Genomic DNA, 23312 nt, shown 5'->3' on the forward strand with positions numbered 1-23312 from the left:
GTTTCTTAGGTTTGACAAATGTACCTGGCAATGTAAGATGTTAACAATGGGGAACTAGGTGAGGAGTATACAAGAACTCTGTACTGTCTTTGCAGCTTTTCTGTAAATCAGTATTATTCTAAAAGAAAATTTACTTATAAAACATTACAAGATTGAGCATCTGCACATCCTTCTAGGGAGATTTATAGACTTTATACCTCCTATTCATGATCCAAAAATATTTAAGTCCCACTGTCCAAGGCTTCCTACTGCTTTCCTTAACCACTACTTTCTAAGTACTCTGCCTCCTTCCTCCTATGTCACCCACACCTTCTCAAAAAACAAGATTTAACTAGGGCCTGGGGAAGGGAAGAATGCGGAATTATTTTCTAATGGGTTCAGTTTCAGTGTGGGAAGATGAAAAATATTCTGGAGATGGGTGATGGTGATAACAATGGGAATAAATGCCACAGAACTGTACACTTAAAAGTGGTTAAAATGATACATTTTATGTTATGTATATTTTACAATTTTAAAAATAAAGGAATGGGTACTGATACATGCTATAACATAGATAAACCTTACAAAACATTACCTTAAGTGAAAGAAGGCAGACACAAAATACCACCTATTATGTAATTCCCTTAACAATGCTCCAAAATTGACTATAGCAACAGTTTTACGTATCTGTGAATATATTAAAAACTACTGAAATGTACACTTTAAATGGGTAAATTGTATGGTAGGTGAATTATATCTCAATAAAGCTACTGAAATATTTTAACTGGTTTTAAATCTAGGATCACATTTATTTGACCTCTGAAGACCTTAAGTGACATCCTATAAATTCTGGAGCCACACTCTGCTGATGTGCTAAAAAAATGAACAAATAAATGAAAGACTGGGGTTTACAATGGCTAGCAGGGAAGATCAGAAAAATCTGTGGCTAGGCATGGTGGCTCTCCAGTCATGACGCAAGAACAAAGGCAAGATGATAAAACACACTAGATTGAGGTTGATCAGAAACTTTTATTTGGTCCTTATCATTTATTAAGCAACCTACAAAATCATTTTTGATATCTCTACCACAAGCAGCAGCAGCTGCATCCAGGCCAGAAATGGAAGACACAAGTAGTGGAAGACCTTATAAAGAAAAGCTAACCGGTGAGATCTCTGCTTATCCAGGCTTAGGTGAAGGCAGAACAGGAAAAGTGTGTAAGTCCAGTATTTCAAAGACTCTTCTTCAAAGCTGAGACCTGCAGAGGGCCTAGCTGAAGGATGCAGGTGCACGCTCACAAAACTGCCCAGGCTCAGCAATCAATCCAAAGTACCTAAAAACACAAAGAGCAATGTTGAAAGCAAGGTGCCTCAAGAGCTGGATGAATGTAGCAAACTGGGCAAAGTTAAGTGGCAGCTGCTTTGGTACTGGCAGTTCTTCTAAGACCAAAATGCTCATTTTGAGGAATATCCATCCAAAAGATCCTTGGGGAAGAACATGTCATTACAGAGGCTGGGCAGTTGGGTCTGGAGAGTTCAATTTAGATGTGGGAAAAGGGCTAAGAAATTGTGTTGGTTAATGAGCATCTGTGGAGACTACAACAAGGGGTGAGTGATACAAAATAAATAAGTTTTCTAAGCAGAGTGTATAATCTTTGAAAAAGTTCCAGGTCAAGATGGGAAACTGGGGACTTCCCTGGTGGCACAGTGGTTAAGAATCCTCCTGCCATTGTAGAGGACATGGGTTCGATACCTGGTCTGGGAAGATCCCACATGCCATGGAGCAAATAAGCCCGTGTGCCACAACTACTAAGCCTGCACTCTAGAACCTGAGAGCCACAACTACTGAGCCCATATGCTGCAACTACTGAATCCCACATGCCAGATCCCACGCTCCGCAACAAGACAAGCCACCACCATGAGAAGCCTGCGCACCACAACAAAGAGTAGCCTCCACTCGCCGCAACTAGAGAAAGCCTGCACGAAGCAATGAAGACCCAATGCAGCCAAAAATAAAATTTTTTTTAAACTTTAAAAAAAGATGGGAAACTGGACCCTCAAGTTTGTATGCCCTCCCATGCAAGATTCCACGTGAAAGGAAAAAAATCTTTTCACAGGTATATAAATCTACAACAAAGAGATTTGGTTGAAACAAAAAATTGACTGACAGAAATCTGACTGAAGTGTGTTTATAAATAGGGCAGAGGAAAATAAGCCTACAATAAACAGAGGGGGGTGCAGCAGAGGTGGGAACCCATCTAACTAGAAAACTCATGGGGAGGATCTAGACTGACACCAAAAATGACAGAAAGAGATGCAAGGCTAACATGGGTAATGACTCGAGGGTCTATATGAGAAACAGTTGACCACATCTCCTCACAACCCTCCCAGTGTGCAGCACTACCAGAAAACAAGCATTTAAACTAAATCTAACTTGAAAAAAAATCAGCAGGCTCTCTTCTAAAGAACTAAATGAATTATCTGGAGAACAAGCGGCTTCTGAAAATTCCAGCTTCCCACAGTCAAGTTTTCTGCAATTCTGGCCTTTGGAGGCCCCCAACATAACATCTGGTCCCACCCGCTACCCACACTAAAGTAAAACTGCAAGGCAATAACCACCCTCCATACACATACATACACAGGTTCCAAAGAGCTTTCTTATTCCCTCATTCTAAAATAGAATAAAAATTACATGGCATTTGAAGAAAGCCTATCCAGTAAAAGGAAAGATTTGAAAGAATAATTCAGGGAAAAGAACACATAAGAAAAGAACAAAACAAAGCAAAAAAACTTCAAAATTTTTTTAATAGCCTCTGCTTTTGATAATGTCAAATTTCTGCTGATACCAACTGATAGAACTGATTAATCTATTTTTAAAAAGAAAATCCTTCAGGCATTAAATAGGCCTCAAGAAAAGGCAAACCCAAAATCTAGAGAAGGCAAAAACACAAAGAAAACCCAGCCTCCAAAACTGCTTTTACCTCAGGGGAATCTGCCAATCTAAAAGAGAGCTGAAAAACATATGCGATTTTGGCTAAGCAAATGAAGGGTCAAATCTGAGAATCTGCCCAAGTGGAAAGGTTTGATAATTTCCCCCTTTCTAAAAGCTGGATTCCCAAAAGGCTACACCCTCAGAGTAAGGCTGAACTAGAATTAGATCAGTCCCCTCACAGACCTGCCATCACAGTTGATATCACCACAGTGATCAAGGAATCCTCAAGTCTTAGATTCAAAAAGGAGGTTCTGCACTGATACATGCCCCTAGGTGTCTTGCAGAAGCAAATGAAAATCTTTGAAGAAAGGTCTCATTATACTGGCCTCAAATAATTATCCAACAAATTATTTTTTCAAATATTAATACAATGACAAATATACCAAGATAGGGCTTCCCTGGTGGCGCAGTGGTTGAGAGTCTGCCTGCCAATGCAGGGGACACAGGTTCGTGCCCCAGTCCGGGAAGATCCCATATGCCGCGGAGCGGCTAGGCACGTGAGCCATGGCTACTGAGCCTACACGTCTAGAGCCTGTGCTCCGCAACGGGAGAGGTCACAACAGTGAGAGGCCCGCGTACTGCAACAATATATATATATACACTAAGATAACTAAGCAAATAGAAAAAGACCATGAGACAGTACCAACAAAAACAATAGACAGAAAAGTAAATAAATAAGCCAGGCTTAAAAGGCTTTGGATATTAGATTGGACACAGACTATAAACAATTGTACATACTACATTTAGTGAAATAAAAGACAAGTTTCAAAACATCTGCAGCAAATACAAACTAACAAAATATATTTGAAAAACAACTAAATGGAATTCACAGAAAATGAAAAATACAAAAACAAGAACTGAAACTAATAAATCAACAGGAAAGTTTAAAGGAGACAAGACTACTGAACAGAGAATTAATAAAATGGAAGGTCAGAAAAATTACATATAATACATCATGGAGTGGCAAAATGATGGTTGACTTTTAGCATACATTTAATGTGAATCCCAGAGAGAAAGGAGAAAGAAAAACAGAAAGGAGAGACAAAGAGACTTCTCCAGGACAGATGAAAGACATCAATCCATAGATTTAAAAAGCCTAAGCACTTGCTGCCGCCACCAAGAAGCCTGTGTGTGAACACAGGTTATTATCCACAACCCCCTTCCGGGGAGCCTGTGCAGCCCGCCACTGCCAGGGTCCCGGGATGCAGGGACAACTCCCCCGGGAGAACGCATGGCGCACCTCAGGCTGGTGCAACGTCACGCCGGCCTCTGCCCCTGCAGGCTCGCCCCACATTCCATTCCCCTCCCTCCCCCCAGCCTGAGTGAGCCAGAGCCCCCGATTCAGCGACTCCTTTAACCCCGTCCTGTCTGAGCGAAGAACAGATGCCCTCCAGTGACCTACACGCAGAGGCGGGGCCAAATCCAAAGCTGAGCCCCTGGGAGCTGTGAGAACAAAGAAGAGAAAGGGAAATCTCTCCCAGCAGCCTCAGAAGCAGCGGATTAAAGCTCCACAATCAACTTGATGTACCCTGTATCTGTGGAATACATGAATAGACAACGAATCATAACCAAATTGAGGAGGTGGACTTTGAGAGCAAGACTTAAGATTTTTTCCCCTTTTCCTCTTTTTCTGAATGTGTATGTGTATGCTTCTGTGTGAGATATTGTCTGTATAGCTTTGCTTCCACCATTTGTCTTAGGGTTCTATCCGTCTGTTGTTTTTGTTTATTTTTAATTTTTTTTCCTTAATAATTATTTTTTTATTTTAATAACTTTATTATATTTTATCTTATTTTATTTTACTTTATGTTTCTTTTTTTCCTTCCTTCCCTCCTTCCTTCCTCCCTCCCTCCCTCTCTCCCTTCTTTCTTTCTTTCTTTCTACTTCTTCTCCCTTTTATTCTAAGTCATTTGGATGAAAGGTTCTTGGTGCTGCAGCCAGGAGTCAGTGCTGTGCCTCTGAGGTGGGAGAGCCACCCTCAGGACGCTGGTCCACAACAGACCTCCCAGCTCCACATAATAACGAACGGCGAAAATCTCCCAGAGATCTCCATCTCAACACCAGCACCCAGCTTCACTCAACGACCAGCAAGCTACAGTGCTGGACATCCTATGGCAAACAACTAGCAAGATAGGAACACAACCCCACCCATTAGCAGAGAGGCTGCCTAAAATCATAATAAGTCCACAGACACCCCAAAACACACCACCAGACGTGGACCTGCCCACAAGAAAGACAAGATCCAGCCTCATCACCAGAACACAGGCACTAGTCCCCTCCACCAGGAAGCCTTCACAACCCACTGAAACAAACTTAGCCACTGGGGACAGACACCAAACACAACGGGAACTACGAACCTGCAGCCTGCAAAAAGGAGACCCCAAACACAGTAAGATAAGCAAAATGAGAAGACAGAAAAACACACAGCAGATGAAGGAGCAAGATAAAAACCCACAAGGCCTAAAAAATGAAGAGGAAATAGGCAGTCTACCAGAAAAAGAATTCAGAATAATGATAGTAAAGATGATCCAAAATCTTGGAAACAGAATGGACAAAATGCAAGAAACATTTAACAAGGACCTAGAAGAACTAAAGATGCAACAAGCAATGATGAACAACACAATAAATGAAATTAAAAATACTCTAGAAGGGATCAATAGCAGAATAACTGAGGCAGAAGAACGGATAAGTAACCTGGAAGATAAAATAGTGGAAATAACTACTGCAGAGCAGAATAAAGAAAAAAGAATGAAAAGAACTGAGGACAGTCTCAGAGACCTCTGGGACAACATTAAACACACCAACATTCGAATTATAGGGGTTCCAGAATAAGAAGAGAAAAAGAAAAGGACTGAGAAAATATTTCAAGAGATTACTGTTGAAAACTTCCCTAATATGGGAAAGGAAATAGTTAATCAAGTCCAGAAAGCACAGAGAGTCCCATATAGGATAAATCCAAGGAGAAATACACCAAGACACATATTAATCAAACTGTCAAAAATTAAATACAAAGAAAACAATTAAAAGCAGCAAGGGAAAAACAACAAATAACACACAAGGGAATCCCAATAAGGTTAACAGCTGATCTTTCAGCAGAAACTCTGCAAGCCAGAAGGGACTGGCAGGACATATTTAAAGTGATGATGGAGAAAAACCTGCAACCAAGATTACTCTACCCAGCAAAGATCTCATGCAGATTTGATGGAGAAATTAAAATCTTTACAGACAAGCAAAACCTGAGAGCGTTCAGCACCACCAAACCAGCTTTACAACTGCTAAAGGAACTTCTCTAGGCAAGAAACACAAGAGAAGGAAAAGACCTACAATGACGAACCCAAAACAATTAAGAAAATGGGAATAGGAACATACATATCGATAATTACCTTAAATGTTAATGGATTAAATGCTCCCACCAAAGACACAGATTGGCTGAATGCATACAAAAACAAGACCCATATATTTGCTGTCTACAAGAGACCCACTTCAGACCTAGAGATACATACAGACTGAAAGGGGATGGAAAAAGGTATTTCATGCTAATGAAAACCAAAAGAAAGCTGGAGTAGCAATTCTCATACCAGACAAAATAGACTTTAAAATAAAGACTATTAGAAGAGACAAAGAAGGACACTATATAATGATCAAGGAATCGATCCAAGAAGAAGATATAACAATTGTAAATATTTATGCCCCAACATAGGAGCACCTCAATACATAAGGCAAATACTAACAGCCATAAAAGGGGAAATCGACAGTAACACATTCATACTAGGGGACTTTAACACCTCACTTTCACCAATGGACAGATCATCCAAAATGAAAATAAATAAGGAAACACAAGCTTTAAATGATACATTAAACAAGATGAACTTAATTGATATTTATAGGACATTCCATCCAAAAACAACAGAATACACATTTTTCTCAAGTGCTCATGGAACATTCTCCAGGATAGATCATATCTTGGATCACAAGTCAAGCCTTGGTAAATTTAAGAAAACTGAAATTGTTTCAAGTATCTTTTCCGACCACAACGTTATGAGACTAGATATCAATTACAGGAAAAGATCTGTAAAAAATACAAACACATGGAGGCTAAACAATACACTACTTAATAACGAAGTGATCACTGAAGACATCGAATAGGAAATCAAAAAATACCCAGAAACAAATGACAATGGAGACATAACAACCCAAAATCTATGGGATGCAGCAAAAGCAGTTCTAAGAGAGAAGTTTATAGCAATACAATCCTAACTTAAGAAACAGGAAACATCTCGAATAAACAACATAACCTTGCACCTAAAGCAATTAGGGTAAAGAAGAACAAAAAAAACCCAAAGTTAGCAGAAGGAAAGAAATCATAAAAATCAGATCAGAAATAAATGAAAAAGAAATGAAGGAAATGAGAGCAAATATCAATAAAATTAAAAGCTGGTTCTTTGAGAAGATAAACAAAATTGATAAACCATTAGTCAGACTCATCAAGAAAAAAAGGGAGAAGACTCAAATCAATAGAATTAGAAATGAAAAAGGAGAAGTAACAACTGACACTGCAGAAATACAAAAGATCATGAGAGATTACTACAAGCAACTCTATGCCAATAAAATGGACAATCTGGAAGAAATGGACAAATTCTTAGAAATGCACAACCTGCCAAGTCAGAATCAGGAAGAAATAGATAATATGAACAGACCAAACACAAGCACTGAAATTGAAACTGTGAATAAAAATCTTCCAACAAACAAAAGCCCAGGACCAAATGGCTTCACAGGCAAATTCTATCAAACATTTAGAGAAGAGCTAACACACATCCTTCTCAAATTCTTCCAAAATATAGCAGAGGGCACTCCCAAACTCATTCTACGAGGCCACCATCACCCTGATACCAAAACCAGACAAGGATGTCACAAAGAAAGAAAACTACAGGCCAATATCACTGATGAACATAGATGCAAAAATCCTCAACAAAATACTAGCAAACAGAATCCAACAGCACATTAAAAGGATCATACACCATGATCAAGTGGGGTTTATTCCAGGAATGCAAGGATTCTTCAATATACGCAAATCAATCAACGTGATACACCATATTAACAAACTGAAGGAGAAACACCATATGATCATCTCAATAGATGCAGAGAAAGCTTTTGACAAAATTCAACACCCATTTATGATAAAAACCCTGCAGAAAGTACGCATAGAGGGAACTTTCCTCAACATAATAAAGGCCATATATGACAAACCCACAGCCAACACTGTTCTCAATGGTGAAAAACTGAAAGCATTTCCACTAAGCTCAGGAACAAGACAAGGTTGCCCACTCTCACCACTCTTATTCAACATAGTTTTGGAAGTTTTAGCCACAGCAATCAGAGAAGAAAAGGAAATAAAATGAATTCAAATCGGAAAAGAAGAAGTAAAGATGTCACTGTTTTCAGATGACATGATACTATACATGGAGAATCCTAAGATGCTACCAGAAAACTACTAGAGCTAATCAATTAATTTGGTAAAGTAGCAGAATACAAAATTAATGCACGAAATCTCTGGCATTCGTATACACTAAGGATGAATAATCTGAAAGTGAAATCAAGAAAACACTCCCATTTACCATTGCAACAAAAAATAAAATATCTAGGATAAACCTAGTTAAGGAGACAAAAGACCTGTATGCAGAAAATTATAAGACACTGATGAAAGAAATTAAAGATGATACAAATAGATGGAGAGATATACCATGTTCGTGGATTGGAAGAATCAACATTGTGAAAATGACTCTACTACCCAAAGCAATCTACAGATTCAATGCAATCCCTATCAAACTACCAATGGCATTTTTCACAGAACTAGAACAAAAAATTTCACAATTTGTATGGAAACACAAAAGACCCCGAATAGCCAAAGCAATCTTGAGAATGAAAAACGGAGCTGGAGGAAACAGGCTCCCTGACCTCAGACTATACTACAAAGCTACAGTAATCAAGATAGTATGGTACTGGCACAAAAACAGAAAGATAAATCAATGGAACAGGATAGAAAGCCCAGAGATAAACCCAAGCACATATGGTCACCTTATCCTTGATAAAGGAGTCAGGAATGTACAGTGGAGAAAGGACAGCCTCTTCAATAAGTTGTGCTGGGAAAACTGGACAGCTACATGTAAAAGTATGAGATTAGATCACTCCCTAACACCGTATACAAAAATAAGCTCAAAATGGATTACAGACCTAAATGTAAGGCCAGAAACTATCAAACTCTTAGAGGAAAACATAGGCAGAATACTCTATGACATAAATCACAGCAAGATCCTTTTTGAGCCACCTCCTAGAGAAATGGAAATAAAAAAATAAAAATAAAAATAAACAAATGGGACCTAATGAAACTTCACAGCTTTTGCACAGCAAAGGAAACCGTAAACAAGACCAAAAGACAACCCTCAGAATGGGAGAAAATATTTGCAAATGAAGCAACTGACAATGGATTAATCTCCAAAATTTATAAGCAGCTCATGCAGCCCAATAACAAAAAAACAAACAACTCAATCCAAAAATGGGCAGAAGACCTAAACAGACATTTCTCCAAAGAAGATATACAGACTGCCAACAAACACATGAAAGAATGCTCAACTTCATTAATCATTAGAGAAATGCAAATCAAAACTACAATGAGATATCATCTCACACCTGTCAGAATGGTCATCATCAAAAAATCTAGAAACAATAAATGCTGGAGAGGGTGTGGAGAAAAGGGAACCCTCTTGCACTGTTGGTGGGAATGTAAATTGATACAGCCACTGTGGAGAACAGTATGGAGGTTCCTCAAAAAACTAAAAATAGAACTACCATATGACCCAGCAATCCCACTACTGGGCATATACCCTGAGAAAACCAAAATTCAAAAAGAGTCATGTACCAAAATGTTCATTGCAGCTCTACTTACAATAGCCCGGAGATGGAAACAACCTAAGTGCCCATCATCGGATGAATGGATAAAGAAGATGTGGCACATATATACAATGGAATATTACTCAGCCATGAAAAGAAACGAAATTGAGCTATTTGTAATGAGGTGGATAGACCTAGAGTCTGTCATACAGAGTGAAGTAAGTCAGAAAGAAAAAGACAAATACCGTATGCTAACACATATATATGGAATTTAAGAAAAAAAAAATGTCATGAAGAACCTAGCGGTAAGGCAGGAATAAAGACGCAGACCTCCTAGAGAACGGACTTGAGGTTATGGGGAGGGGGAAGGGTTAGCGGTGACAGGGCGAGAGAGAGTCATGGACATATACACACTAACAAACGTAGTAAGGTAGATAGCTAGTGGGAAGCAGCCGCATGGCACAGGGATATTGGCTCGGTGCTTTGTGACAGCCTGGAGGGGTGGGATAGGGAGGGTGGGACGGAGGGAGACGCAAGAGGGAAGACATATGGGAACATATGTTTATGTATGACTGATTCACTCTGTTATAAAGCAGAAACTAACACACCATTGTAAAGTAATTATACCCCAATAAAGATGTTAAAAAAAAAAAATAGTGACCTTAAATGTCAATGGACTAAATGCTCCAATCATAAGCATAGGGTGGCTGACTGGATGAAAAAACAATACCTATCTATTATGCTGCTTACAAGAGACCCACCTCAAAGCTTCAGACATACACAGACTGAAAGTGTGGGGATGGAAAAAGATATTTCATGCAAACGGAAATAACAAGCAAGCTGGGGTAGCAATAGTCCTCTCAGACAAAATAGCCTTTAAAACAAAGTCTATAACAAAAGACAAAGAAGGGCATTATATAATGATAAAGGGATCAATACAAAGATAGGATGTAACATTCAATAACATATGCACCTAATATAGGAGTACCTAGTACATAAAGCAAACAGTAACAGACATAAAGGGAGAAATTGAGAGTAATAGTAGTAGGGGACTTTGACACCCCACTTACATCAATGGACAGATCATCCAGATACAAAGTCAATAAGGAAACTGTGGTCATAAATGACATATTAGACCAGTTAACTTAAAAGATACCTACAGGATATTCCACCCAAAAACAACAGAATACACATTCTTTTCAAATGCACAAAGAATGTTCTCCAGGACAGATCACATGCCAGTTAACTAAACAAGTCTCAACAAATTTAAGAGGGTAGAAATTATATCAAGCATTTTTTCCCACCACAATGGTGTGAAACCAGAAACCAATCACAGGATGAAAAATGGGGAAAATACAAACATGCGGAGACTAAACATATGCTACTAAAAAACCAATGGGTCACTGAAGAAATCCAAGAGAAAATCAGAAACTACCTCAAGACAAATAAAAATGGAAACACAATTTTCCAAAATCTATGGGATGCAGCAAAAGCAGTTCTAAGAGAAAAGTTTGGAGCAACAGAGGCCTACCTTGAGAAATGAGAAAAATCTCAAACAACGTAACCTACCACCTAAAAGAATTAGAAGAAAAAGGACAAAGCCGAAAGTCAGCAGAACAAAGGTAACAATAAAGATCAGAGAGGAAAAAAATGAAACAGAGAAACATAAAACGATAGAAAGATCAATGAAACCAAGAGCTGGTTTTTTGAAAAGATAAACAAAATTGAAGTCTTCAGTCAACTCATCAAGAAAACATGAGGATCCAAATAAACAAAATAAGAGATACAAAAAAGTCATAAGAGGCTACTACCAACAGTTATATGCCAACAAATTGGGCAATCCAGAAGAAAGGGATACATTTCTAGAAACAGACAACATTCCAAGACTGAATGAGAAAGAAATAGATAATCTGAACAGCTGGACCACCAGTAGTGAAACTGAACTATTAATCAAAAAACACCCAGCAAACAAAACTCCAGGACCAGATGGCTTCACAGAGAAGTTCTACCAAACATATAAAGAAGAGCTAGTACCTATCCTTCTCAAACTATTCCAAAAACCTGGAGGATGAAACACTCCCAAATTCATCCTAAAGACCACCATTACCCTGATACCAAAACCAGACAAAGAAACTACAAACAAAAAAATTACAGGCCAATTATCACTGATGAATATAAATGCAAACACCCTCAACAAAATACTAGCAAACCAAATCCAATAATATATTTAAAAAGGATCATACAACATGATCAAGTAGAATTTATTCCAGGGATGCAAGGATAATTCAATATTCACAAATCAATCAATGTGATACACCACATTAACAAAAGGAAAGACAAAAACCACATGACCATCTTAATAGATGCAGAAAAAACATTTAACAAAATCCTACACCCTTTTATGATAAAAACACTCATCAATGTTGTTCCTACCAGACTGGCAAAAATCAAACCCTGATAATACCAAGTGTTGGTGAGAATGAGGAACAATGGGAACTGTCATACACTGCTGATAGAGATGTGAATCAGGTATACAAGATGTTTGGCAGTATCCAAAAAAGATATACATATTCTATGCCATACTCATTTCATAAGGAAAGGCTTAAAAAAGAATATATATATACACATACATATTTGCATTAAAATACCCAGAAGATTACACAAGAGACTAATAACTGCTACGTGAAGGGAGGGGACCTATATAAGGGATTAAAGGACAGAGAGGGTAGAGGAAGACTGTTCACAATACCGTTTTTCAACTTCTACACTCAACCTATATAGCATGGAAGATCTAATTATGATAAGGAGGTATGTTTTCAGCCTTGACACAAAGTGAGAGCTAGAAGTGAGCTAAAAATGGGAAAGGAAGGAATAAGAGAACTAACAGTCATACCTTACAAAGTGAGGAGCCAACAAAAAAAACACATATTTTAGTATGTTATATAAATTGTAAAGGTAACAAAGGAACTAAAAATAATGATAAAACTACAAAAAATGAGAAAGGAGGGAAGGGACGGAGAGGGTAGTATAGGTTAGCCAAACCTTCGTTTATCATAGCAGGAAGTCAAAACATAAGATCTACAGTTGATAAATGAACAACAAAGCATATTATTCAGAAATATAAGAAACCATCTGAAAAGCTAAAAACAGAAATAATAAAAGGATGAGGGCCATTTCATTATAAGTCGTTAGGTAACTATTTCACTTTTAAACAGGAATATATACTGACTCAATTAAAAAGAAAAAAAATTTCACTTAGAACATACACATCTAAGGACCTAAGAACATTTATTTTACCAGGTACAAAATAATATAATACTGACTAAATCCAAGGGGGCTAAAATGACCAAAATTCAGATCTACTAATGTAGAATAGAGCAGAGGGATTCAACTACTCAGATTATTGAATCCAAAGATGAAAATGAACACATCCACCACTCATTAAATGGCCATTTATTAAAAATCCAAGCCAAGCACTATGCATGGTATAGGCTAAAGTGGAAAACTTTGTTAAGTTCTCTCCACTTCTATTCCTAGCACCCTCCAATTTATCATCCTGGCACCAGAAGTTGGCAGTTTTATGTCTTTAAACAGAAATTTGATCCCATTGCTCATCTCTTTGAAAAGATGGTACTTAAAAATAAACAGGTAGGAGTGCTCACTTCAGCAGTACACTTACTAAAATTGTAACGATACAGGGAAGGTTAGCATGGTCCCTGTGCAAGGATGACACACAAATTCATGAAGTATTCCATATTTAAAAATAAAAATAAACAGGTAGGGGCTTCCCTGGTGGCACAGTGATTGAGAGTCCGCCTGCCGATGCAGGGAACGCGGGTGCGTGCCCTGGTCCGGGAAGATCCCACATGCCGCGAAGCGGCTAGGCCCGTGAGCCATGGCCGCTGAGCCTGCGCGTCCGGAGCCTGTGCTCCGCAATAGGAGAGGCCACAACAGTGAGGGTCCCGCGTAACGCAAAAAAAAAAAAAAAAAAAAAACAGGTAGAGTTAGGCTCCAAACATTTTTGATTGAGGAACTGATAGGATGTCAGTCACAAGAAATTGTCTGCCTTAGGTAGGCAGCTAACAAGTTATTTTTAAGAGAAATGAGTAATCAGAAAAGAGACTTAAAAAAGATCTACAAATTAAGAGAATACTCAATAATCTAGGCTCAAAGCTAGCCATGGGAATATATCTTAAAAGACATTTAAAAGAATATATCAACAGGGCCAGGGGCCTAGGTTGATTACAGATGCAGAACAAAGGAGTAAAAATAGTGAAATAAATAATTCAAGAAAAGATTTCTGAAAGTAATGAGGCTTCAGGGAGATAGTTGAGAACATCCTGGTGTGATAAAGGTGAGAATGAACTGAAGGTGCACGGCTTTCGCAAAGCTCTTCAATCAGAATATATGTAGGGAATAGTAAGCTGATCAGATTTAGGAATTAAGTAGGAGAGAGAGCTCTAAGAGAAGTTAGTTAAAATGAGGTATCTCAAATATTTTCTATTTCAATGACAAGATTTAGTTAGTATACAAGAATTAATCTAAAATTCCTAAGAACAAATAGATACAGGCCAGAATAGAATCTCACTGCAGCAAAATAATCACTTTACACAGACTGCTGAAGAAGAAAAAAGAACAAGAAGCAACCCTTTAAATGTTGGCAATCATTTCTGATCCCTAGCATTATGATGAGGGGTAAGATTTATATCTAAGAATGGAGATCAAAGTAAGAATCAAACTTCTGAATCCACCTAACTACACTGGGGTCTTTATAGTCCCTTCCATTTTTTTATGGTTAAGCAGTTTTCAGGAAGAAGTTCTAACTACCCAGGGAATTTGAATTAGAATTTGTTTTTCCTATCTTAATAGGAAATGGGGAGAAAATTATTCCTACATGAACAAGGAAGAACCAGGCCATCGGTTTTATAAGGTTTTGAAGTCAGATCGTTAGCATGGGAAAGACAGGTGGAAATGATTACCCCGTGATAGAGAACTCACCTTCCAGGAAAGCAAATTCATCCACAGCTTCTATTGCATTATCTGAAACACAAGGTAAAGGGACACCTGACTAACTCCGGTTATTTGGGCATCAACCTCTTACAAAAGCACAACCCACAGTGAAGGGCATGAGGCTTTATGCAAATTAGGGCATTTATAAAATTTGTCCCTTGCTATCTTGAGATCCATATCTACTCCACCACCAAATCTTACGTATCAGCTGTCTCTCTGAGAGTAAGAAAATAAGAAAAGCCTGGTTAAATACTGCTCACTGAGGGGAACATCTTTGCTCTGAAAGTCATCAGAGAAGTGTTGCCTATACAGAAGGGAAAGCGAGATTATGGTATATGAAAGCTTACAGATGTTCTAGGGTTACCAGCTAAAAAGTAGAGTCAGAAATCAAACCTCTACTTTCTAGGTGAATAAAAAACAGTCAAGCCTGGTACAATATGGCAGAAGGTATAAAGGGGTCTAGTTAGCTTTGGCAACATCTAGACTCCTTCGGTTCTCTGTCCCAGCACCTCTCCAGCCACCCAAAGCAGATTTTCAAAAGGTAGGGTTTTCTGGCACTGTGGCAGCCCAAGAGAAAACATCGTAGGAAGAGACCTGTGGCACCGCTCATCTTACAGTGATGCTGTCTTAAACAGTGTAAGGGAAAACCTCAACCAGCCCTCTCTTGTCTGCCCCCAGATCCAAGATACCAAAGTGACACTCTACCCAAATCTCTCCTCTGAAGGGTTTTCCTCTTCCCCTGTTGAGCACAACAGTAGGCATCTTTTGCAATGGTTTCCACAAACAGTTCCTGTGAAGAAAAGCAGAAAAAAAATTTCAAAAACAATAAAAGTTATAATAAACAAACCAAAATTGAAAAAACAAAACAACCAAGCAGAGTTGTATGGATGAATTCTAGTACAATTCTTGTGCGTGCTTCTGTTGGCGGTGGGGGAACGGACAGGGGTGAAAGAGAGGTTCTCAGGGAAGCTGAAGGTTCTCCTGGACTTCATAAAAGTCTAGTCCCCTTCCCCCTCCCGCAGTCGCCCATGACACATCCGTCCCTCCCTCACTTGTAGATCCACCACACTCATTTACTTGAGGTTCCTACAAGTTCAGTGTTAGACTGGAGATGCAAATTAAAGTCGTGTTCAGGCCCTCAAGAAGAGGTAGGTATGTTAGCAAACCAGTACAACCACTTTACGCGACGCTTTTTCCGTCCTCCCTTCCTATGCTCACACCTCAGAATCCGGCCCCAGAACCTCTCACCTCCCGGCGCTCAGCACACCCCGCCCCAGATCCTCTTCTGGCTCCCCGCGTTCCCCAAACCTGGACCAAAGGCTCGCTAAGCCCCGCCCTTCGGAAAGGCCCCGAGCCCCGCCCCTCGCCAGGCACCCCCGCCACCCCATTGTGCCCCGGCCGCACCGCGGCTCGTGCCAGAATGAAGATGGCTTCCTGTCCTGCGAGCGTCACGTCGGGGTCCGCCTTCACCAAGGCCTTCACTCGCGCCAGAGGCAGCCTCGAGAGACGAGCCCCGGGCGCACTCGTCGGGGCATGGGGCTGCGGAGCCGCTGCGTCCCCACCGGTGCCCTCCTCCTCCTGGAAAGCCCCGTTTCCAGTCGCCACAGCCGCCATCCACGCCCCGAGCCTGCTGCGCGCGCAGCCGCCGACTGTGTGCACGCAAGCGGTGCCGGCCCCCTTCTCGCGCGCGCTGGAAGCCACGCCCCCTACGGGCGCGTGACTCCGCCCCTCACGCGGCGGGGCGCCAGACTTTTTGCCACTCGCAGAGCCGCTGGGGGCCTGGTGGCCTGTCTTGCCGTCACAGATGACTCTGACGCGCCATCCTGCCTAGTTGAGACTTCTTTTGAGAAATTTGATTGTAAAAGTAAACACAGCAGTAATAGAAATATATACAGGAGAAACTTGAACAAGTTTACGTGCTACTGGAAGAGACAGTAAAGTAGAGCAATAAACATATAGGAGGGGGGCTTACCCTGGTGGCGCTAGTGGTTGAGAATCTGCCTGCCAATGTAGGGGACACGGGTTCGAGCCGGGGTCTGGGAAGATCCCACATGCCGCGGAGCAACTGGTCCCGTGAGCCACAACTACTGAGCCTGCGCGTCTGGATCCTGTGCTCTGCCACAAAAGAGGCCGTGACAGTGAGAGGCCCGCGCACCGCGATGAAGAGTGGCCCCCGCTTGCCGCAACTACAGAAAGCGCTCGCACAGTAAACGAAGACCCAACACAGCCAAAAATTAATTAATTAATTAATTAATTTTTTTTAAATGTAGGAGGGAAAAGAAACAAGTTATGGACATCATTTCAACAATTCTTCCCTCTTTCTCGTGACAAAACCTCATCTATATCAGTTAGGGTCCAATTAAGAGAAAGAAACTGCACAGGGTTTGAGCAGGGAAAGTAATTTGAACAAGAAAGTTTAATATAAAAATTCCTACCTTTAACAGGGAATTGACTATTAAGGGGCAAAGAAAAGTCTAAAGAATAGAGGAATTGCATGTATGTTCCCGGGACTGGGGTAGAAAACCCAAGGATGGAATGAACATGGGAGAGCACCCCCTCCCAGCAGAACTGAGATCAAGATCTTGTTGCAGAGGGCCAGCCACGACTCACTGAAGTGCCCGCTGGCAAGACTCATGGGCAATTCACTCTCCTGGGGTGCTTTGGAAAGATGCCTAAGGAGAGGTGCTGCACACTGGTGGCCACTGTGCACTACAAAAACCTGCTCCCAAAACACACTGGGACCAGGAAATGCCCCTTTTTGTCCTCTAGTGCTCTCTACTGATACAGCATAACATCCTAACATCATAATCATCTGGCTGAGGAGAAACGTTCTGACAACACCAGCAAGCAATGAAGATGGACCTGGTGCTAAGACACAATAAGCTGATAGCAGCACACCACACCAGGTTAAATCAAATCCTATGCCTATACTACAGTGACACCCATGCAGCTGTATGTGGATAGAGGCAACAACAGAAAACGTCAACAACAAAAACCAAACTGACTGGTCTTACCAGTCTTGTCCTCAGTCTCAAGTGAAAATGAAGGCAACCAACAATCCCACCACATTCTGCTCACTTGCCTACTCACCAGATGATTATTTGACACCTTCTCCTCAATCCACTTGGCTCTCTCTGCTGATGATATCGGTTGCTATTTCACAGAGAAAATAGAAGCACTGAGAATGGAGCTTCCGCCGACTCTCATCACTATGCCTATACACCTAACAGTACCTACACCCAGGTGCTCTGCCTTCCCACCTGCCACTGGACTGAAATGTCATTGCTCCTCTCCAAAGCCATCCCCTCCACGTTTGTCCATTAGATTCCTAACCCTTCTTACCTTCTCAAGGAAATCACTCTGGCATCTCTTTTCTCTCTCTTGCTTTTGCTCCCTTGCTGTCTTTCTCTCCCTCTGCTGAACCATTCCTATCAGCATACATCTTTTTTTTTTTTTTTTTAGAACTTTGTATATACCCCTTTATTAGCTTCTGGCAATGGATGTTGCTGGGGAGAACTGTTAGATGAGCTTGATTTTTTTTTTGCCTTATAGAAGAAAAAATGTAGAAAGTATATTACATGTATTACATAACATTACATGTAATGTAATATATATTTTACATACTATTGTACATATATGCATATACACATTTACATTAACACGTGGGTTTTGATATGTATGCATCAATTTTTGTTTTACTATTGTGTGTTTTTTCAGTATACAGACTTACTTCATCATTTAAGGAATAATTTTTGTTTTTATGATAGGGTTTTTTGTGGGTTTTGGGGGGGGGTTAAATTTTATTTATTTATTTATTTTATTTATTTGGTTGTGCCAGGTCTTAGTTGCAGCATGTGAACCCTTAGTTGCAACATGTATGCAGGATCTAGTTCCCCAAACAGGGATAGAACCCGGGCCCCTTGCATTGGGAGCGTGGAGTCCTAACCACTGCACCACCAGGGAAGTCCCTATGGTGTTTTTAATAGTTGAATATCTTTTCAGGGATACTAGTTATCCCCAAGTTAGATCATCTTTGTCCTCCATGTTGATTGCCTTGTAATTGTTTTGATTTTGTTCTTTTTTCATTCATTGTGGTTACGTTAAGCCTTTGTTTCATGTCAGTAATTCATTTTATACCTGTGTTTATCTGCTTTCTTTTGTTTCTAATTTACTTATCAGTTTTATAATAATGGCATCTCGGCTCTTAATTTGCTTCCATAGCTATATAAACAGCAATTTAGTCTCATTCTGTTTTTTCATCATTTGCCGTCTAGGTTCTTGTTTTAAGTCTTATTAAAATTTTAAATCACATGAAGCACTTGTGGGCAATTTTCCTGTTTCATAGAGCATGTTTTCTTCCAGATGGGGTTCTTCAACTGTCTTTTGTATACCACCTTCCATTCTTTTAATATTTTACTTTAGCATATTTGTACATTAGCCATACTCTTTTGTTATTTTTAAAAATGTTGCCTGTACTTAATGGGAGAAGTTCTAGTTAGTCTTCTACTTGCTTGATATAACATAAATGAATTTTCCATGACTCCTTATAATCTATTTGTCCTTTTTGAGTAGTGGTGGGTCCAGTATTTTTTTTAATTTACATCTTTATTGGAGTATAATTGCTTTACATTGTTGTGTTAGTTGCTGCTGTATAACAAAGTGAATCAGCTGTACGTATACATATATCCCCATATCCCCTCCCTCTTGCATCTCCCTCCAACCCTCCCTATCCCACCCCTCTAGGTGGTCACAAAGCACTGAGCTGATCTCCCTGTGCTATGCAGCTGCTTCCCCTAGCTATCTACCTTACGTTTGGTAGTGTATATATGTCCATGCCACTCTCTCACTTCTTCCCAGCTTACCCTTCCCCCTCCCCATGTCTTCAAGTCCATTCTCTAGTAGGTCTGCGTCTTTATTCTTGTCCTGCCCCTAGGTTCTTCAGAACCATTTTTTTTTTTAAGATTCCATATATATGTGTCAGCATACAGTATTTGTTTTTCACTTTCTGACTTACTTCACTCTGTATGACAGACTCTAGGTCCATCCACCTCACTACAAATAACTCAATTTCGTTCCATTTTATGGCTGAGTAATATTCCATTGTATATATGTGCCACACCTTCTTTATCCGTTCATCTGTCGATGGACACTTAGATTGCTTCCATTTCCTGGCTATTGTAAATAGAGCTGCAATGAACATTGTGGTACATGACTCTTTTCGAATTATGGTTTTCTCAGGGTATATGCCCAGAAGTGGGATTGCTGGGTCGTATGGTAGTTCTATTTATAGTTTTTTAAGGAACATCCATACTGTTCTCCATAGTGGCTGTATCAGTTTACATTCCCACCAACAGTGCAAGAGGGTTCCCTTTTCTCCACACCCTCAACAGCATTTATTGTTTGTAGATTTTTTGATGATGGCCATTCTGACTGGGGTGAGGTGCTACCTCATTGTAGTTTTGATTTGCATTTCTCTAATGATTAGTGATGTTGAGCATCCTTTCATGTGTTTGTTGGCAATCTGTATATCTTCTCTGGAGAAATGTCTATTTAGGTCTTCTGCTCATTTTTGGATTGGATTGTTTGTTTTTTTGATATTGAGTTGCATGAGCTGTTTGTATATTTTGGAGATTAATTCTTTGTCAGTTGCTTCATTTGCAAATATTTTCTCTCATTCTGAGGGTTGTCTTTTCGTCTTGTTTATGGTTTCCTTTGCTGTGCAAGAGCTTTTAAGTTTCATTAGGTCCCATTTGTTTACTTTGTTTTTATTTCCATTTCTCTAGGAAGTGGGTCAGAAAGGGTCTTGCTGTGATTTATGTCATAGAGTGTTCTGCCTATGTTTTCCTCTAAGAGTTTTGTAGTGTCTGGCTTTACATTTAAGTCTTTAATCCATTTTGAGTTTATTTTTGTGTATGGTGTTAGGGCAGCATACATCTTTACAAAAAATTCGCTCTTGATTCTACACACTCCTGCAGCTTCTGCTTCATTACTTTATTTTTATTTTGAAAACATTTTTAAAATTTTTATTTATTTATTTTTATTTTTGGCTGTGTTGGGTCTTCTTGCTGTGTGCAGGCTTTCTCTAATTGCAGCGAGTGGGAGTTACTCTTCATTGTGGTGTGCGGGCTTCTCATTGCGGTGGCTTATCTTGTTGCGGAGCATGGGCTCTAGGCATGTGGGCTTCAGTAGTTGTGGCACATGGGCTCAGTAGTTGTGGCACACAGGCTTAGTTGCTCCACGGCATGTGGGATCTTCCTGGACCAGGGCTTAAACCTGTGTCCCCTGCACTGGCAGGTGGATTCTTAACCACTGTGCCCTTCTGCCTCATTTCTTTGCTCTTATTTGCAACAAAAGTCTTTTGCAAACTTATCTATATTCATTGTCCCCAATTTTTCCCTTTTGCTCCCTTTTGCACTTATTCCAGTGAGGTATTTATCACCACCAGTCCACTGAGGCTGCATTTTCAAGATCACCAATGACAGGGCCACCCCTGATGTGCAGGAACTCGGAAAGATATTTTTTAAGGGCTCTTGTCTAGCTAAACAATTTGATTTTAAAATGTATTTCAAAGTTTATGGGCCCATGTGAAGTGTTGATATTTAATCAATGAAGATTTAGAATCATCAATAGAGGTATTTACATATTTGTTCATTGTATTAAGACTGCACATGAAGACTCTTCATAGAGTCCAGGCACCAATTATTCCTGTTCAGGTGCAGGAAACATCTTTTTATGCTCTTTTGGCTTATGTTACATCTCTCACAGTGAGAAAAAGGCAGCAACACAATAGCGATAGTAATTGCTCACAATGCCAGAGCTCTTTGAAACCTGTTTGTATTGAAACAGTATGGTTATGGGTTTAGGTTTTTTGTTTGTTTTTTGTGCCTCTTCAGTCCTCTAATCCCATTTATTTAATTCTGGTTGTATCATTACTCATGACACTGCAACATGGATCATGGCACCTGTGCAGACTCTCTCAAAGGGTGTCTCTGTGCTTCATTGATGATGACCAGAAAATGCAAGCCTTACCAAGCCTTGTATGCATGAAAGTATGAATGATAATCAATTTTCTGATTATGTTAAATTTTCTGCTTGAAATTTTATAATGTTAGCATAGAACAACACATCTTCAAACCACATATTCTCTTGAATTCTTTAGGCTGTAATCACTGCATTTTTAAAATGTAATCATTTTTAGTGTTGCCTGCAGTTCTGCTTCCAAACACTACCATCAACAGGGAGGAGAGGTAAGGAGACATGAATAGAGCAAGAAAAACAGTCCTGGTAAAACAAGAAATGTTTATTCCTTGTTGGGCATAGCTTAAGACTGACCTGGGAAAGCACACTATCACCATATCATTTGGAGGCAAGAGAGGACATTGGTTGGAAGAGCCTGTTGGCATTGCAACGCAATAGTCTTAAAAGCCTTCAGAGGAGGTATGCACATCCACCCCAGGAGGACTTTCTGATGTATGGTACAAAGCCTGAGGAGGGCATGGGATAACAACACACAGTGGCAAGGGGGTATACAGGGTAAAGAATGCCTGCCACCGTCCCACACCTTTGAGTGCTCTAAATCAGAGATGACACTATGGTTGGAACACAGATGGGTGACAGCTGAGGTATGGGCCCACACATGCAGCTCAAGTCTGAGTATTGGCAGTGGATCATTAGTAGCCCAGTGCCCTGTGTCTGATGTGAGAGGCACCCTAAATCAGTGTGTCAGTTCCATTCTGGTGACTCAATCGCACACAATTCCATATCAGCCAGTAGGAGCAATTTAGTTGCCAGGCTGCCCTCCCAGACCAGGGCCCAGCCAAGAGTCCTCAGAGGACCCTATTGGCACAAATCTTGGGGTTCCTCAAGACAACAGGTCAACCCTACAAGTGGAGTAGAGGTTGAGAGAGTGCCCCCACAGTGAGAGAAACCAAGGATTGGGGTCCGCACATGTTCCTGTCTAAAGACAGGGGCTGTCATTTGTCCCCAACCCCTGGGGTCTACCATGACTAAGTGAGCCCTACTAGAAGAGGAGATCAGATAACCCCATTTATATTTTTCCACTTGCATTGTTGCCCAAGCTTCTCTCCAGGGATCCTCATTTTTGTTCAAGACTTGACCTTACCCTTGATCACTTTAAGGCCTAGATATAAAATTCCTCATTGTGGGGTTTCCCTGGTGGCGCAGTGGTTGAGAGTCCACCTGCCGATGCAGGGGACACAGGTTCGTGCCCCGGTCCAGGAAGATCCCACATGCCGCGGAGCGGCTAGGCCCGTGAGCCATGGCTGCTGAGCCTGCACGTCCGAGCCTGTGCTCCGCAATGGGAGAGGCCACAACAGCGAGAGGCCCGTGTACCGCAAAAAAGAATAAAAATTTTTAAAAATTCCTCATTGTGAAGAATTAATTTTTATAATCTTTGGAGATACCCAATGATTCATTAGGAAGTTTG

At 40.3% G+C, this 23312-nt stretch overlaps 1 protein-coding gene and 1 non-coding gene across 2 annotated transcripts; one reads left to right on the plus strand and one right to left on the minus strand.

The window, feature by feature from the left end:
• Window positions 1-988: 988 nt before the first annotated feature.
• POLE4 (DNA polymerase epsilon 4, accessory subunit) lies at window positions 989-16531 on the minus strand. The gene is made up of 4 exons (XM_004277123.3): window positions 16271-16531; window positions 15572-15656; window positions 14855-14896; window positions 989-1310 (listed from the first exon to the last, which is right to left on the minus strand). Exons 1-4 carry the CDS (start codon window positions 16478-16480, stop codon window positions 1297-1299), a joined length of 351 nt encoding a protein of 116 aa, XP_004277171.1. The 5' UTR covers window positions 16481-16531; the 3' UTR covers window positions 989-1296.
• LOC117195613 (U6 spliceosomal RNA) lies at window positions 13511-13617 on the plus strand. Its single transcript, XR_004475370.1, has one exon. It is a non-coding gene; the product is annotated as a U6 spliceosomal RNA (small nuclear RNA).
• Window positions 16532-23312: the final 6781 nt, after the last annotated feature.

The sequence above is a fragment of the Orcinus orca genome, chromosome 13 (assembly GCF_937001465.1).
Source record: "Orcinus orca chromosome 13, mOrcOrc1.1, whole genome shotgun sequence".
NCBI classification, from domain to species: Eukaryota; Metazoa; Chordata; class Mammalia; order Artiodactyla; family Delphinidae; genus Orcinus; species Orcinus orca.